Below are 19,106 nucleotides of genomic sequence, written 5' to 3'. Positions count from 1 at the left end.
CAGTGACGTGTGTACTACCTACTACTACTACAGTGACGTGTGTACTAGCTACTACTACAGTGACGTGTGTACTACCTACTACTACTACAGTGACGTGTGTACTACTACTACTACAGTGACGTGTGTACTACTACTACTACAGTGACGTGTGCACTACCTACTACTACTACAGTGACGTGTGCACTACCTACTACAGTGACGTGTGCACTACCTACTACTACAGTGACCTGTGCACTACCTACTACTGCAGTGACGTGTGTACTACCTACTACTACAATGACGTGTGTACTACCTACTACTACTACTACAGTGACGTGTGTTCTATCTACTACTACAGTGACGTGTGTACTACCTACTACTACATTGACATGTGTACTACCTACTACTACTACAGTGACGTGTGCACTACCTACTACTACTACTACTACAGTGACACGTGTACCACCTACTACTACCACTGGAGTGACACGTGTACCACCTACTACTATCACTAGAGTGACACGTGTACCACCTACTACTACCACTATAGTGACACGTGTACCACCTACTACTACCACTAGAGTGACACGTGTACCACCTACTACTACCACTAGAGTGAGACGTGTACCACCTACTACTACCACTAGAGTGAGACGTGTACCACCTACTACTACCACTAGAGTGACACGTGTACCACCTACTACTACCACTAGAGTGACACGTGTACCACCTACTACTACCACTAGAGTGACACGTGTACCACCTACTACTACCACTAGAGTGACACGTGTACCACCTACTACTACCACTAGAGTGACACGTGTACCACCTACTACTACCACTAGAGTGACACGTGTACCACCTACTGCTACCACCACTAGAGTGACACGTGTACTACCTACTACTACTACCACTAGAGTGACACGTGTACTACATACTACTACCACTAGAGTGAGACGTGTACCACCTACTACTACTAGAGTGACACGTGTACCACCTACTACTACCACTAGAGTGACACGTGTACCACCTACTACTACCACTAGAGTGACACGTGTACCACCTACTACTACCACGAAAGTGACACGTGTACTAGTGACGTGGTGAGGTCAATGGCTGGGGAGGCACTGGCCAGTGTCAGAGGGGGGCGTGGCCTCACTGAGGGGGGCGTGTTAGACACGCCCCCCTCAGTGAGGCAGATGTCATAGCTGCCGCCCCTGGTGCTTTTTCATTGCAGTTTCATGACGAGACCAGCGAGCCTAAATATCTTTAAACACATACGTGAAATAAGTTATCTGGAGTATGGAAGGCGAGGACATGAATGTAAGGGGTCTACAAACATTACGTTGGTGACGTACTGAGATAGTAACAGGCACGCGCTTATTACCCATGCTCCATCCAGTTACTGAGGAGTTGCGTAATCAGAGGGGAGGCTGAGCTCGTCGCTGCCTCACCCCTCGTCTCTTCCTCTATTTGCAGCGGAGCTCCGCAAATTTGGCTATTTTGACTTTAACAATGATTGGAATCGTACAGAAATGACATTTATAACAGATCAGTGGAAAAATCTTAATATTTATTTGATTTGATTATTATTATTATTTTGTTACTTTTAGGAACAGCTATTTTCATTGGAGTATAACAGGTGAGGCTCTGCCTCCCCTGACCTCACGTCCCTGGTGTTTACTACCTACTACTACTACAGTGACGTGTGCACTACCTACTACTACTACTACAGTGACGTGTGCACTACCTACTACTACTACAGTGACGTGTGTACTACCTACTACTACTACAGTGACGTGTGTACTACCTACTACTATTACAGTGACGTGTGTACTACCTACTACTACAGTGACGTGTGTACTACCTACTACTACAGTGACGTGTGCACTACCTACTACTACAGTGACGTGTGTACTACTACTACTACAGTGACGTGTGTACTACCTACTACTACTACCACAGTGACGTGTGTACTACTACTACTACAGTGACGTGTGTACTACTACTACTACAGTGACGTGTGTACTACTACTACTACAGGACGTGTGTACTACCTACTACTATTACAGTGACGTGTGTACTACCTACTACTACAGTGACGTGTGTACTACGTACTACTACAGTGACGTGTGTACTACCTACTACTACTACAGTGACGTGTGTACTACTACTACTACAGTGACGTGTGTACTACCTACTACTACAGTGACGTGTGTACTACTACTACTACAGTGACGTGTGTACTACCTACTACTACTACAGTGACGTGTGTACTACCTACTACTACAGTGACGTGTGTACTACCTACTACTACAGTGACGTGTGTACTACTACTACTACAGTGACGTGTGCAATACCTACTACTACTACAGTGACGTGTGTACTACCTACTACTACAGTGACGTGTGTACTACCTACTACTACTACAGTGACGTGTGTACTACCTACTACTACAGTGACGTGTGTACTACTACTACAGTGACGTGTGTACTACTACTACTACTACAGTGACGTGTGTACTACTACAGTGACGTGTGTACTACCTACTACTACAGTGACGTGTGCACTACCTACTACTACTACAGTGACGTGTGTACTACTACTACTACTACAGTGACGTGTGTACTACCTACTACTACAGTGACGTGTGTACTACCTACTACTACAGTGACGTGTGTACTACTACTACTACTACAGTGACGTGTGCACTACCTACTTCTACAGTGACGTGTGCACTACCTACTACTACTACAGTGACGTGTGTACTACCTACTACTACAGTGACGTGTGTACTACCTACTACTACTACAGTGACGTGTGCACTACCTACTACTACAGTGACGTGTGTACTACTACTACTACAGTGACGTGTGTACTACCTACTACTACTACAGTGACGTGTGTACTACTACTACTACAGTGACGTGTGTACTACTACTACTACAGGACGTGTGTACTACCTACTACTATTACAGTGACGTGTGTACTACCTACTACTACAGTGACGTGTGTACTACGTACTACTACAGTGACGTGTGTACTACCTACTACTACTACAGTGACGTGTGTACTACTACTACTACAGTGACGTGTGTACTACTACTACTACAGTGACGTGTGTACTACTACTACTACAGTGACGTGTGTACTACCTACTACTACAGTGACGTGTGTACTACTACTACTACAGTGACGTGTGCAAAACCTACTACTACTACAGTGACGTGTGTACTACTACTACTACAGTGACGTGTGTACTACTACTACTACAGTGACGTGTGTACTACTACAGTGACGTGTGTACTACCTACTACTACAGTGACGTGTGCACTACCTACTACTACTACAGTGACGTGTGTACTACTACTACTACTACAGTGACGTGTGTACTACCTACTACTACAGTGACGTGTGTACTACCTACTACTACAGTGACGTGTGTACTACTACTACTACAGTGACGTGTGCACTACCTACTTCTACAGTGACGTGTGCACTACCTACTACTACTACAGTGACGTGTGTACTACCAACTACTACAGTGACGTGTGTACTACCTACTACTACTACAGTGACGTGTGCACTACCTACTACTACTACAGTGACGTGTGTACTACCTACTACTACTACAGTGACGTGTGTACTACCTACTACTATTACAGTGACGTGTGTACTACCTACCACTACAGTGACGTGTGTACTACCTACTACTACAGTGACGTGTGCACTACCTACTACTACAGTGACGTGTGTACTACTACTACTACAGTGACGTGTGTACTACCTACTACTACTACCACAGTGACGTGTGTACTACTACTACTACAGTGACGTGTGTACTACTACTACTACAGTGACGTGTGTACTACTACTACTACAGGACGTGTGTACTACCTACTACTATTACAGTGACGTGTGTACTACCTACTACTACAGTGACGTGTGTACTACGTACTACTACAGTGACGTGTGTACTACCTACTACTACTACAGTGACGTGTGTACTACTACTACTACAGTGACGTGTGTACTACCTACTACTACAGTGACGTGTGTACTACTACTACTACAGTGACGTGTGTACTACCTACTACTACTACAGTGACGTGTGTACTACCTACTACTACAGTGACGTGTGTACTACCTACTACTACAGTGACGTGTGTACTACTACTACAGTGACGTGTGCAATACCTACTACTACAGTGACGTGTGTACTACCTACTACTACAGTGACGTGTGTACTACCTACTACTACTACAGTGACGTGTGTACTACCTACTACTACAGTGACGTGTGTACTACTACTACTACAGTGACGTGTGTACTACTACAGTGACGTGTGTACTACCTACTACTACAGTGACGTGTGCACTACCTACTACTACTACAGTGACGTGTGTACTACTACTACTACAGTGACGTGTGTACTACCTACTACTACAGTGACGTGTGTACTACCTACTACTACAGTGACGTGTGTACTACTACTACTACAGTGACGTGTGCACTACCTACTTCTACAGTGACGTGTGCACTACCTACTACTACTACAGTGACGTGTGTACTACCTACTACTACAGTGACGTGTGTACTACCTACTACTACTACAGTGACGTGTGCACTACCTACTACTACAGTGACGTGTGTACTACTACTACAGTGACGTGTGTACTACCTACTACTACTACAGTGACGTGTGTACTACTACTACTACAGTGACGTGTGTACTACTACTACAGGACGTGTGTACTACCTACTACTATTACAGTGACGTGTGTACTACCTACTACTACAGTGACGTTTGTACTACGTACTACTACAGTGACGTGTGTACTACCTACTACTACTACAGTGACGTGTGTACTACTACTACTACAGTGACGTGTGTACTACTACTACTACAGTGACGTGTGTACTACCTACTACTACAGTGACGTGTGTACTACCTACTACTACAGTGACGTGTGTACTACTACTACTACAGTGACGTGTGCAATACCTACTACTACTACAGTGACGTGTGTACTACCTACTACTACAGTGACGTGTGTACTACCTACTACTACTACAGTGACGTGTGTACTACCTACTACTACAGTGACGTGTGTACTACTACTACAGTGACGTGTGTACTACTACTACTACAGTGACGTGTGTACTACTACAGTGACGTGTGTACTACCTACTACTACAGTGACGTGTGCACTACCTACTACTACTACAGTGACGTGTGTACTACAACTACTACTACTACAGTGACGTGTGTACTACCTACTACTACAGTGACGTGTGTACTACCTACTACTACAGTGACGTGTGTACTACTACTACTACAGTGACGTGTGCACTACCTACTTCTACAGTGACGTGTGCACTACCTACTACTACTACAGTGACGTGTGTACTACCAACTACTACAGTGACGTGTGTACTACCTACTACTACTACTACAGTGACGTGTGCACTACCTACTACTACAGTGGCGTGTGTACTACCTACTACTACTACAGTGACGTGTGTACTACCTACTACTACAGTGACGTGTGTACTACCTACTACTACAGTGACGTGTGTACTACCTACTACTACAGTGACGTGTGTACTACCTACTACAGTGACGTGTGTACTACTACTACTACAGTGACGTGTGTACTACCTACTACTACAGTGACGTGTGTACTACTACTACTACAGTGACGTGTGTACTACTACTACTACAGTGACGTGTGTACTACCTACTACTACTACAGTGACGTGTGCACTACCTACTACTACAGTGGCGTGTGTACTACCTACTACTACTACAGTGACGTGTGTACTACCTACTACTACAGTGACGTGTGTACTACCTACTACTACAGTGACGTGTGTACTACCTACTACTACAGTGACGTGTGTACTACCTACTACTACTACAGTGACGTGTGTACTACTACTACTACAGTGACGTGTGTACTACCTACTACTACAGTGACGTGTGTACTACTACTACTACAGTGACGTGTGTACTACTACTACTACAGTGACGTGTGTACTACCTACTACTACAGTGACGTGTGTACTACCTACTACTACAGTGACGTGTGTACTACTACTACTACAGTGACGTGTGCAATACCTACTACTACTACAGTGACGTGTGTACTACCTACTACTACAGTGACGTGTGTACTACCTACTACTACTACAGTGACGTGTGTACTACCTACTACTACAGTGACGTGTGTACTACTACTACAGTGACGTGTGTACTACTACTACTACAGTGACGTGTGTACTACTACAGTGACGTGTGTACTACCTACTACTACAGTGACGTGTGCACTACCTACTACTACTACAGTGACGTGTGTACTACAACTACTACTACTACAGTGACGTGTGTACTACCTACTACTACAGTGACGTGTGTACTACCTACTACTACAGTGACGTGTGTACTACTACTACTACAGTGACGTGTGCACTACCTACTTCTACAGTGACGTGTGCACTACCTACTACTACTACAGTGACGTGTGTACTACCAACTACTACAGTGACGTGTGTACTACCTACTACTACTACTACAGTGACGTGTGCACTACCTACTACTACAGTGGCGTGTGTACTACCTACTACTACTACAGTGACGTGTGTACTACCTACTACTACAGTGACGTGTGCACTACCTACTACTACAGTGACGTGTGTACTACCTACTACAGTGACGTGTGTACTACGTACTACTACAGTGACGTGTGCACTACCTACTACTACAGTGACGTGTGCACTACCTACTACTACTACAGTGACGTGTGTACTACCTACTACTACTACAGTGACGTGTGTACTACCTACTACTACATTGACGTGTGTACTACCTACTACTACTGCAGTGACGTGTGCACTACATACTACTACAGTGACGTGTGCACTACCTACTACTACTACAGTGACGTGTGCACTACCTACTACTACAGTGACGTGTGCACTACCTACTACTACTAGAGTGATGTGTGCACTACCTACTACTACAGTGACGTGTGCACTACCTACTACTACTACAGTGACGTGTGCACTACCTACTACTACAGTGGCGTGTGCACTACCTACTATTACAGTGACGTGTGCACTACCTACTACTACTACAGTGACGTGTGTACTACCTACTACTACAGTGACGTGTGTACTACCTACTACTACTACAGTTACGTGTGTACTACCTACTACTACTACAGTGACGTGTTCACTACCTACTACTACAGTGACGTGTGCACTACATACTACTACTACAGTGACGTGTGTACTACCTACTACTACAGTGACGTGTGCACTACCTACTAATACAGTGACGTGTGCACTACCTACTACTACAGTGACGTGTGTACTACCTACTATTACTACAGTGACGTGTGCACTACCTACTACTACTACAGTGACGTGTGCACTACCTACTACTACAGTGACGTGTGCACTACCTACTACTACTACAGTGACGTGTGTACTACCTACTACTACAGTGACGTGTGCACTACCTACTACTACTACAGTGACGTGTGTACTACCTACTACTACAGTGACGTGTGCACTACCTACTACTACTACAGTGACGTGTGTACTACCTACTACTACAGTGACGTGTGTACTACCTACTACTACTACAGTGACGTGTGTACTACTACTACAGTGAAGTGTGTACTACCTACTACTACTACAGTGACGTGTGCACTACCTACTACTACTACTACAGTGACGTGTGCACTACCTACTACTACTACAGTGACGTGTGCACTACCTACTACTACTACAGTGACGTGTGTACTACCTACTACTACAGTGACGTGTGCACTACCTACTACTACTACTACAGTGACGTGTGCACTACCTACTACTACTACAGTGACGTGTGCAATACCTACTACTACAGTGACGTGTGTACTACCTACTACTACAGTGACGTGTGTACTACCTACTACTACTACAGTGACGTGTGTACTACCTACTACTACTACAGTGACGTGTGTACTACCTACTACTACAGTGACGTGTGTACTACCTACTACTACAGTGACGTGTGCACTACCTACTACTACAGTGACGTGTGCCGTACCTACTACTACAGTGACGTGTGCACTACCTACTGCTACACTGACGTGTGTACTACCTACTACTACAGTGACGTGTGCACTACCTACTACTACAGTGACGTGTGTACTACCTACTACTACAGTGACGTGTGTACTACCTACTACTACTACAGTGACGTGTGTACTACCTACTACTACTACAGTGACGTGTGCACTACCTAATAATACAGTGACGTGTGCACTACCTACGACACAATTATATTAATTTTTATGCGATCTAACCAACATAAAAACTATATCATGGATATTGTTCGCGAAAGCCTACGTGTTAAACGTGCGTTGCGTTGAACTTCTTTCGCACCGTACGTAGCCAACCGTGCTACGTAGCCATTGCATTTGAATAGAATGTAAAAAAAAAAATCACCATGATTCAATAAAAAAATAAAAAAACACTTATTCTGGGTACCCTTTCCTGAGCATAAATATTCGGCGGGATCTCATCATCACCATTATTATTACTGTCATTAATTATTGTATTACTAATATAAGCCAATAATGTATGTGTCCCGCGCGTGACGTCACTCCACATGCCGCACACAACGTTAATAATCATGAGCGGGTGACGTCACTCCACATGGGGCAACCCCCCCCCTCATTAATAATCATGAGCGGATGATGTCACTAGACAAGGGGCACCCCCCCTTATTCATAATCATGAGCGGATGACGTCACTGCACATGGAGCTCCCTCCCTCATTAATAATCATGAGCTAATGACGTCACTCATGTGGACCCCGCCCCCACCCCCTCAATAATAATCATGAGCAGGTCATTATTTCCGATTGAATATTTCAGATAAACTGCAAAAAAAACACCCGTCCTTGGATGGGCTATAGGCTAGTCATTATTATTAGCATCATGAATAAATTGTTGTCGAAGTAACATTGTTACAAATGTACCTGCACTGCTATACCCAGGTCACCCTTGATAAAGACACTATTAGCACAACTGCCAGACCCAGGTCACCCTTGATAAAGTGACTATTAGCACAACTGCTACACCCAGGTCTCCCTTGATAAAGTGACTATTAGCACAACTGCTACACCCAGGTCTCCCTTGATAAAGTGACTATTAGCACAACTGCTACACCCAGGTCTCCCTTGATAAAGTGACTATTAGCACAACTGCTCAGGTTCCCGAGTTTGTTGCAGGACAGCACCCCCCCGCCACGCCCGATATATATTAGCGGGTTGCACCGCGCGTTGTTCAACGCGACTGACGTCCGATGTGCAGCGAAACGTCGGACATCGCGTCGGACAACCACGCGGTAACAAACCGAAAGACAAGGATAAGATAAAGATCCCCCGTATAGCCTCAACAGGCCTTTGGTGCAAGTGCTGTTAGCGTGCAGCACCTATGAAGATGTTTACACACCGCAACCAGGTACTTATTTGAGGCTGAGTCGACCTAGGGGAGGCCCAGGGCCGGTTCAGATGATCGTCACTGGTGTTGGCCGTGAAGCTTGACTCGAACCCGGGTGGCCAGGTTCGCTAACCGCCACGCCACAGCTCCCCACACCCACACCGGGTAGAGAGCTGGAACTTTAACACCGACGAGTTCTCGATTTCAAATTTCGTTTCCCCGTTACCTCCATCGATTGCATCCCCACTCAGCCCCCCCCACCCCACCCCTGCCCCCCTCCCCCACCGTGCCCTTACCTGCACTCGCGCTTCCGTGAGGTCTGTGCGCAGTGCGAGCTGCTCTCGAGCGTACACGTCCGGGTAGTGGGTCTTCTGGAAGACCTTCTCCAGCTCCTCGAGCTGGTAGCTCGTGAAGGTCGTCCGATTGCGCCTCTTCTTGGCCGCCTTGACGCCAGGCGTGCCTCCTCCGTCTCGCTCGGACACCGATTCGCCGCTCGACTTGTCCGGGGAATCCTTTAGCGACGACTGCTTGAGAGCCAGGTACGAGGAGGCGTCCATCGTGGGCGACTGGTTCATGGCCGAGAGATCTGGTGGTGGTGGTGGTGGTGGCGAGGAGGAGGAGGAGGCGACACGAGAGGTAGGGGAAGTAGGGTGGGGGGGGGGAGGGAGACGAGGAAGAGGTGGAGGAAGAGGAGACGTTGCGAGCTGGATATTTACTCACGTTTGAGTGGCAACTATTGCTTTATATAATTCACGGGCAACGGCAGTAAACAAGGCAGACTTGTTCACCGGTGGCCAGTTCTTGGCGCTCATCAGCAAGCCATTAATTAGTTGGTTACGCAAATTGCCAGCGAGTGGACCTACGGGCGCTATGAATTCGACCGCGGCATTGCAAACAACAGAACGCATGAATACATAGATAGGAACAAGCCGTGCAAATATACACAACAACCATCTCCTACCAGATTGGCCGTTTCCTCTTGTCCGTACTGTGTTCAACTAACCCATTTATGATTGCAGGATGCAAGCCACATTTGTCTTCCTCCTTATTTCTTGGTATTGCCCTGTCCTGGAACTACCGCCCATCTCGTCTCTGGTCTAAGTCACCCACGACTTTGCCGAATTCAAAACACGTTCGACATCGCCGTTTCGTTTCACTCAAATCTGCGTGACAATCGTTCGTTGCTTCTCGGTGGCCGCTCTGAGTTACGGGCCGCTGATCTTCTAACTCGGTGAGCGTGGCGGGAATATCGATGTAAACTTTGGCAACAATCACTCAATCAAGCCTTTATTTCTAACGCACTATTTCGTGCAAAGGATGCCATTGAAAGTGTTGTACAGATATAATAACAAAAAAACATTATTAAAAGACTAAATCACAAGAACAATGAAAGCATTTCCATACAAAACTAAATTTCATTGTAATAAATTGCTGTCGAAGGCGTATTAAAAAAATGGAACACTATCAACTAATCTTAAGTAAAAGCAAGTTTAAAAAAAAACGTGAGGCTTTTAGATGGAATTTAAAATCGCTTTATGATTGCGAAGCCATCAGATCCCATGGCAGGATGTTCCACAGGCGATGACCATGGACACTCAAAGACGCTTCTGCGTGCAGGCGGACGACTGGCGACTGGGTAGTGCCCTGTCGTGTTCGACGTGATGCCCGTCGTTTCGCGACACACGTGCTGGTCGAAGCTCGCACGCAACACGTGGAAACGAATACCGTGCGAAGCCGTGTCGAACATCGCGCGGTGCGACGCGGAAACACGTGGCGCACTGTCGGTGTCAATGCTGCGATTGACAAGCACCCAGGGCGAGAGATGCACATTTCATAGTCACGAGTCTCATCGTTGCCACTTGACCATCATCATCAGCAGCAGCAGCAGTTGCTGACCCCGCTTGTGACAGTGAACTTTGGAGAATGCTCGACATGAGAAGACGCGTGGACGGGAACACGAGGCCCTGCTGCTGCTGCTGCTATAATAATAAGTGGCGCTAACGTGACAAGACAGCGGCTGGCTCTGACAGTCGAGACGTGAGAAGAGTGTCTCAGCCAAGGGGCTAACAAATGTTGCCTTCGCTCGCGTGGTGAGAAGGGTGGCGGGGGAGTGGGTAAAACGCGCAGATCTCTCTCCCTCTTTCTCTCGCCACCTCGTTAAGCAGCGCAAGCACAGGATGCGTGTTTTCTTTTTGGAGGCGTTCGTTTAAGCGGAGGGAAAATAAAAAACACGTTAATGTTGCAACAAGTTTGGCGGAATTTTGAAATTAAATGCCGTCCGTGTACTGTAAGTAAACATCAAGTTGCTCGCTCTTAATGAACGAACGAACGCACGCACACACACACACGCCCATCGAGTTCAACATTTGTTAGACGGTAATGATCATTGTTGCAATTATTGTGGATTATTTTACACGGGGAATCCTCAATGAGTCTCAATACTCGGTGAGCAAGAGGGTTCTTCCGCATTGCGTTGTTGATTAATTCATCGGCGTGCGGCACTCTTTAACACAGATTCGACATTAAAGCGATGTTAGTCCACCCCCCCCCCCCCCCCCCGTTTGACCATTGCAGTGTTCCCAATCACGACTGATACCGCATTAACCTCTCAGAAAGAAAAACAACAACGGTGGGCGTTTGTTGTCCTCGATTGAAAATGTCCAATTCGAACAACGCTCGCAGGTGGTCGGAGTGGCTGACTGTAAAGGTTTGAACGTGATCACGCTCCCCCCCGTGTCCCGAGAAGAAATCGTATTCTTCAGAGGCGCGTCGATGTTACGTTGGGAATATTGCACCTTCGTTTTTTTTCAAACCGCGAATCTACGGCAACAGCACGGACAACAACAACAACGAAAAAACCTCACGTCCCGAGTGATTCGGGACAGATTTACAACGCAGCCGTTTATGCGTCTCAGTGCTCAACGGTACAGAAAAAGGCCACCCAAGTTTCATAAATAACCTTCGCCCGTTGACTGCCTAATGCGTCAAAATCACGTTACAGCGAGGTCCTGTATGGCGTATAATTCGCATATTACATATACACCCGTAGTTTTATATTTGTATTGTCTGAGCGCGGAACGCAAATACGAAGTTACTCCCCCCTCCCCAGTATTGCCTGTAAGGTCGTGTGAGGCCAAGTACGCATATGAAGTCCGGCACGGCACACGAGAGGGTGGGTGGGCAGCACTATTCCCGACCGCCTTTGTCTCCCCAGTGGCGATGTTTACACACCGCACCAGGTACTCATTCGAGGCTGAGTCGCTGAACGCACACAAGCTTAATCGTATGAACGTGTGTATATGTATATACGTATAACCTAATACGTGACACGCACCTTTGCGAGATTCCAGTTGTGTCATCAATTCTATGGCGTTACAATATCAGTTCGTTCGGCCGAGCTGGTGATGGCATCGGTGTCCGCTCAAAAGGAGACTCACGCTTACGCCAAAACGCTGGAAATGAATTCTGTAATGAACGCAAGAGCCGCTCGTGATTTTTTCTGTTTTACACTCTTGAAATACGTCGAGCCATTCATTGGTCGCAAGAAAAAAACTCAAACCATGCCACCGCCGGTTCTATCCACCCGTGCATCTTAGACTGAAGATCACACGCCAAGTTAGAGCGGGCCTATGTAAGAAGCAGTGATTCATACAGAATGCACGCGCGTGTGACTGCTGTGTGTGTGCTACGTGTGAGTGGTGTGTGTGTGCTACGTGTGACTGCTGTGTGTGTGTGCTACGTGTGAGTGGTGTGTGTGTGCTACGTGTGAGTGGTGTGTGTGCTACATGTGAGCGCGGTGTGTGTGTGTGCTACGTGCGAGTGGTGTGTGTGTGCTACGTGCGAGTGGTGAGTGGTGTGTGTGCTACGTGTGAGTGGTGTGTGTGTGCTACGTGTGAATGGTGTGTGTGCTACGTGCGAGTGGTGTGTGTGTGCTACGTGTGAATGGTGCGTGTGCTACGTGTAAGTGGTGTGTGTGTGCTACGTGCTAGTGGTGTGTGTGTGCTACGTGCGAGTGGTGTGTGTGCTACGTGTGAGTGGTGTGTGTGTATGCTACGTGCGAGTGGTCTGTGTGTGCTACGTGTGAGTGGTGTGTGTGTGCTACGTGCGAGTGGTGTGTGTGAGTGCTACTTGTGAGTGGTGTGTGTGTGCTACGTGTGAGTGGTGTGTGTGTGTGCTACGTGTGAGTGGTGTGTGTGTGCTACGTGTGAGTGGTGTGTGTGTGTGCTACGTGTGAGTGGTGTGTGTGCTACGTGTGAGTGGTGTGTGTGTGCTACGTGTGAGTGGTGTGTGAGTGCTACGTGCGAGTGGTGTGTGTGAGTGCTACGTGTGAGTGGTGTGTGTGTGCTACGTGCGAGTGGTGTGTGTGAGTGCTACGTGTGAGTGGTGTGTGTGCTACGTGTGAGTGGTGTGTGTGTGCTACGTGTGAGTGGTGTGTGTGCTACGTGTGAGTGGTGTGTGTGAGTGCTACGTGTGAGTGGTGTGTGTGCTACGTGTGAGTGGTGTGTGCTACGTGTGAGTGGTGTGTGTGTGCTACGTGTGAGTGGTGTGTGTGTGCTACGTGTGAGTGGTGTGTGCTACGTGTGAGTGGTGTGTGTGCTCCGTGTGAGTGGTGTGTGTGTGTTACGTGTGAGTGGTGTGTGTGTGTGTGCTACGTGTGAGTGGTGTGTGTGCTACGTGTGAGTGGTGTGTGTGTGCTACGTGTGAGTGGTGTGTGTGTGCTACGTGTGAGTGGTGTGTGTGTGTGCTACGTGCGAGTGGTGTGTGTGAGTGCTACGTGTGAGTGGTGTGTGTGCTACGTGTGAGTGGTTTGTGTGTGCTACGTGTGAGTGGTGTGTGAGTGCTACGTGTGAGTGGTGTGTGTGTGTGCTACGTGTGAGTGGTGTGTGTGCTACGTGTGAGTGGTGTGTGTGTGCTACGTGTGAGTGGTGTGTGTGTGCTACGTGTGAGTGGTGTGTGTGTGCTACGTGTGAGTGGTGTGTGTGCTACGTGTGAGTGGTGTGTGTGAGTGCTACGTGTGAGTGGTGTGTGTGTGCTACGTGTGAGTGGTGTGTGTGTGCTACGTGTGAGTGGTGTGTGTGTTACGTGTGAGTGGTGTGTGTGCTACGTGTGAGTGGTGTGTGTGTGTGCTACGTGTGAGTGGTGTGTGTGTGCTACGTGTGAGTGGTGTGTGTGCTACGTGTGAGTGGTGTGTGTGTGTGCTACGTGTGAGTGGTGTGTGTGTGCTACGTGTGAGTGGTGTGTGTGTGCTACGTGTGAGTGGTGTGTGTGTGTGCTACGTGTGAGTGGTGTGTGTGTGTGCTACGTGTGAGTGGTGTGTGTGTGTGCTACGTGTGAGTGGTGTGTGTGTGTGTGCTACGTGTGAGTGGTGTGTGTGTGCTACGTGTGAGTGGTGTGTGTGTGCTACGTGTGAGTGGTGTGTGTGTGTGTGCTACGTGTGAGTGGTGTGTGTGTGTGCTACGTGTGAGTGGTGTGTGTGTGTGCTACGTGTGAGTGGTGTGTGTGTGCTACGTGTGAGTGGTGTGTGTGCTACGTGTGAGTGGTGTGTGAGTGCTACGTGTGAGTGGTGTGTGTGTGCTACGTGTGAGTGGTGTGTGTGTGTGCTACGTGTGAGTGGTGTGTGTGTGCTACGTGTGAGTGGTGTGTGTGTGCTACGTGTGAGTGGTGTGTGTGCGCTACGTGTGAGTGGTGTGTGTGTGCTACGTGTGAGTGGTGTGTGTGTGCTACGTGTGAGTGGTGTGTGTGTGTGCTACGTGTGAGTGGTGTGTGTGCTACGTGTGAGTGGTGTGTGTGTGTGCTACGTGTGAGTGGTGTGTGTGTGCTACGTGTGAGTGGTGTGTGTGTGTGCTACGTGTGAGTGGTGTGTGTGTGCTACGTGTGAGTGGTGTGTGTGCTACGTGTGAGTGGTGTGTGTGCTACGTGTGAGTGGTGTGTGTGTGCTACGTGTGAGTGGTGTGTGTGTGCTACGTGTGAGTGGTGTGTGTGCTACGTGTGAGTGGTGTGTGTGTGTGCTACGTGTGAGTGGTGTGTGTGTGCTACGTGTGAGTGGTGTGTGTGTGTGCTACGTGTGAGTGGTGTGTGTGTGTGCTACGTGTGAGTGGTGTGTGTGTGTGCTACGTGTGAGTGGTGTGTGTGTGCTACGTGTGAGTGGTGTGTATCACCACAGCCAGCCTCGTCGTTCACGGGCGCGATGTTGCTCTCTTGTTGCGTAACGCACGGACCGTTACCGGTCCAGTCACACGGCTCCGTCGCCTACTTTGTGCATTAAGTTTTGTGCCACCACTCTAACGTGTGCGCCACGGACTCTCGCTGCAGCTATAAGTCGCCTTCAAAGTAATAACATAACGCGCAGAGAACAACATGTGGTAAGCGTTACGGCCGTGGAGGAAAAAAAAAGAGGTTCTTCAAACGCACACACACACACACGCGCACATACACACACCCACACACGCACACACACACACGCACACACTCACGCACACACGCACGCACACACACACGCGCGCACACACACACACACGCACACTAACGCGCACACACGCACACACACAGGCACACACACACACAGGCACACACACACGCACACATGCACACACACACGCACACATGCACGCACACACACACACGCGCGCACACACGCACACACACGCACACTAACGCACACACACATGCGCGCACACACGCACACACACCCACACACAGGCACACACACACGCACACATGCACACACACACACGCACACACGCACACCCACACACAGGCACACACACGCACACTTACTTGCAGTGGCGCACGAGTCGGGTAACGGTCGAGAGGAGGACGATGTCAGTTGCACGGAGTTCAAAACGCACAGATCTTCTCGACACTGCATTTAAAAGCCGACGGCGGGCACCAGCGGCCACGAGCTCAAACTTTTCCCTGAACGTCTGTCTCTGTAACGAGCAATAACTCCCCCCCCCCACACACACACAACCCTTCCCCACTTCGTATTGTACGGAGCGCTATAGAACGATCTGCGCTGACTTCACTTCCCTCGAGTCGATTCGCGGCGAGCGTTTGAGCCGTACTTTTGAAGTCGTGAAAACGCTGTTTCTATTCCTCCTCCTCCTCGTCGTCTGTCTGTCCCTCTCTCTCTCTCTCTACGTGCGTGGCTATGCGAGGCAAGACTCGGCTGTTGTCGAAAAAAAAGTCTGCGTTGCAGCGGGCCGTACCGAACAGGGACCGGGCGGGTGGGTGGCTGTCTTCGTATTAATAACGCACGCGTACGCACGCCGCCGAATCGCTGCGACTGAGGCAATGCAGTCGCGGTGCTGCTGAGCTATTGAAAGGGGGCGACCTCCGGCCAGCCTATCTGATGCGAGGGATCGGAGATGTCATCTCCTGCTCCGCGTCAGCCACGAATCGCTGCCGGCCCTTCTACGCACCGCCGCATATATCCGAGCAGGCGCGGCCCCGAGAGAAATCAGCCCTCCTCAATTAAATTTCACCCAGAGTTTGCACAAAAAAAAAGCTTTGGCGCATTTTTTTGTTTCCCCCTCCTCCTACTCTTCCTCCTCCTACTTACTCCTCCTCCTCGTCTTATTTTCGGACCCCCCACCTCCCTTGCCCTCCCTCGTCCTCCCCTCCCTTCGTCCCTCCTTTCTCCACCTCCCTCCACCACCACCTCCTCCTCCCACTCTCTCTAGCACCATCCTCCTCCGCCCTCTCTCTCTCATTCTCTCGCTCTCAGTTCCTTTACTTTGTGTTGTTGGTGTTGCTCTCTCTCTCTCTGTGTGTGTGCGCGCGTCTAAAGAAAGTCGCGGAGCCTCCGTTTCTTGGGACAAGCAGGGGGAGGGAGGCACAGCAGCGGCAATCGCAGTAGCTGACCGCGCCCCGCAGAAACGCAGAAGCGTCGGCCACGAGGGGCTGCCAAGGCGCCGCCAAGCGGGCAAGAGCTGGGGGGGGGGCTTTCTCGCTGTGACGGCAGCGTTCCACGCGCCGCATCAAACATGCGTTATCCAATTAAACGGTTCTCCCCGTGATTCCTTAAGCCCGCCTCTCAGAGCACTGCGTCCGCGCACGGCGCTCAGAGCGCCTCTGCTATGGCTGACTGCGGGTCGGCTACGGTATGGCTGGATTTTGTGATGTGTAAATAGTTCCGCTGGCGCTTTAGACGCACACGGGCACACGGGCACACGCGCGCGCGCGCACACTTGCTCGAGTCACGATGGATAAGAAGGGGCCATTCAAGGCGGCGCTCTTGCACATCTACACGATGCACCGCTTGTGTGCGGTGCGTGTGCGGTCTGGGTGTGGTGCGTGTGTGTGCGATCTGTGTGTGTGGTGCGTGCGTGTTGCGGTCTGTGTGTGGTGCGTGTGTGTGCGATCTGTGTGTGTGGTGCGTGCGTGTTGCGGTGCGTGCGTTATGACGCTGCGCATGGCAGCGATCGGGGCTGCCATGCGTCTCTCTCTGCGACCCTATTCCTCGCAAGCGGGGTATTTATAACGACGACGCTCATATTGCATACGTAATTAATAAAAGTCAATTGCATTACAACGCGCAGCCTCACTTTAATTGGTTATGCGATGCCCGGCGATTTAGTTTAATGCGTGTAAAAAAAAAAAGTGACGAATGGATTTTGGCGACTATCGGTGTCAATATTCCGAGGGGGGCGGAGGGCACGCTGCTAACTCGCTGTTGCTGATGGTGCTGGCCGATGTCAATCGCAGCAACTTGCAAAATAAAAAAAATAAAATCTCGCTCAAGCGGAAGCCACAGCGTGGAATCGCGAGTGCACATTTTTCGCCTGCGCGCGCGACTCGGGCTTTTGATGTCCTTCTTGCCGTAGAACCGGAGTGGACTTTCTCGTACTCAGCCGCGGCGGTGGCTCCGATTTTGCTGTTTTGGCACCGGAGCGCTGTTTGACCGAACGGGACCATTGCAACCACGCGAAACAGGCGAGCACAAGCGAAAGGCCATGCATTCGATTTACGGGAGTACGGGAGCGTGTGTATTTTTGTTGTTGTTGTTATTATGTCAACCCTGGTTCTTAAGAGGCTACGAATCCTATGCAGATGCCGCAATGGAAGTGTGACGCTAATGCGGTTGTACATTCGCAACCGTCCACACGTACGTATGTACATACACACGCATGCATGTCTGGGATGTAATATTGAAGACATTCATTCACAATTATTTCAACGTCGCTTTGGGGTTATCCGATTCTAAAGCCTAAAGAGCATCATTGTTGCAATGGCTGGCAGGGTTAGTTTATTTGTGAGCTCCCCGTGTACTTATTCTGTCTCGAACTTAGTCGTGCGCTCGCTTGCAAAGGTTACACAAATACAGAAGTGGTACACAAGGCAACGTTTTAGATACGTCTTCAAATTAAGGTGTGCGTTCATACGCGATATAATGCCGCGCAAGGCGTTGCATTGTAAAGGTGATGTCGCCGATGAACGATTGTGTCAAAGGCGAGTTGTGTGCAATGCGTGACAGTTGCACAAAGAGGCCACTACAAGACGCTTGTGAACACATTCAGGACTCTAACAGCAACAACAATTAGCGCTTCAGACGACAGCGTAAAAGATGTTCACACTCTTGTGGAAGCGTTGTGATTTATTACTCGAAGTTGACAATCAAATATCACCTGCG

At 48.9% G+C, this 19,106-nt stretch overlaps 1 protein-coding gene across 4 annotated transcripts in view; it reads right to left on the bottom strand.

The window, feature by feature from the left end:
* Positions 1-16,998, bottom strand: part of LOC116945435 (homeobox protein aristaless-like 4) — a 57,180-nt gene extending 40,182 nt beyond the window's left edge. Inside the window, exons 1-2 of one of the 4 annotated variants that reach the window (XM_076069415.1) lie at positions 16,253-16,998; positions 9,772-10,061 (exon numbers count right to left, since the gene is read on the bottom strand). In XM_076069415.1, the coding sequence (XP_075925530.1) occupies positions 9,772-10,061; positions 16,253-16,343 (381 nt within the window). In that variant the 5' untranslated portion in view covers positions 16,344-16,998. The remainder of the gene's footprint in view (positions 1-9,771; positions 10,062-16,252) is intronic. The other 3 variants (XM_076069416.1, XM_076069418.1, XM_076069417.1) reach the window with 3 other exon arrangements.
* Between the last annotated feature and the right edge of the window lie 2,108 nt (positions 16,999-19,106).

Source organism: Petromyzon marinus, chromosome 24 (genome assembly GCF_048934315.1).
Source record: "Petromyzon marinus isolate PM22_M1 ecotype Great Lakes invasive population chromosome 24, UKy_Petmar_22M1.pri1.0, whole genome shotgun sequence".
Classification (NCBI taxonomy): domain Eukaryota; kingdom Metazoa; phylum Chordata; class Hyperoartia; order Petromyzontiformes; family Petromyzontidae; genus Petromyzon; species Petromyzon marinus.
Note: the sequence above shows the minus strand (reverse complement) of the source record. Positions and strands in the feature narration are given on the sequence as shown.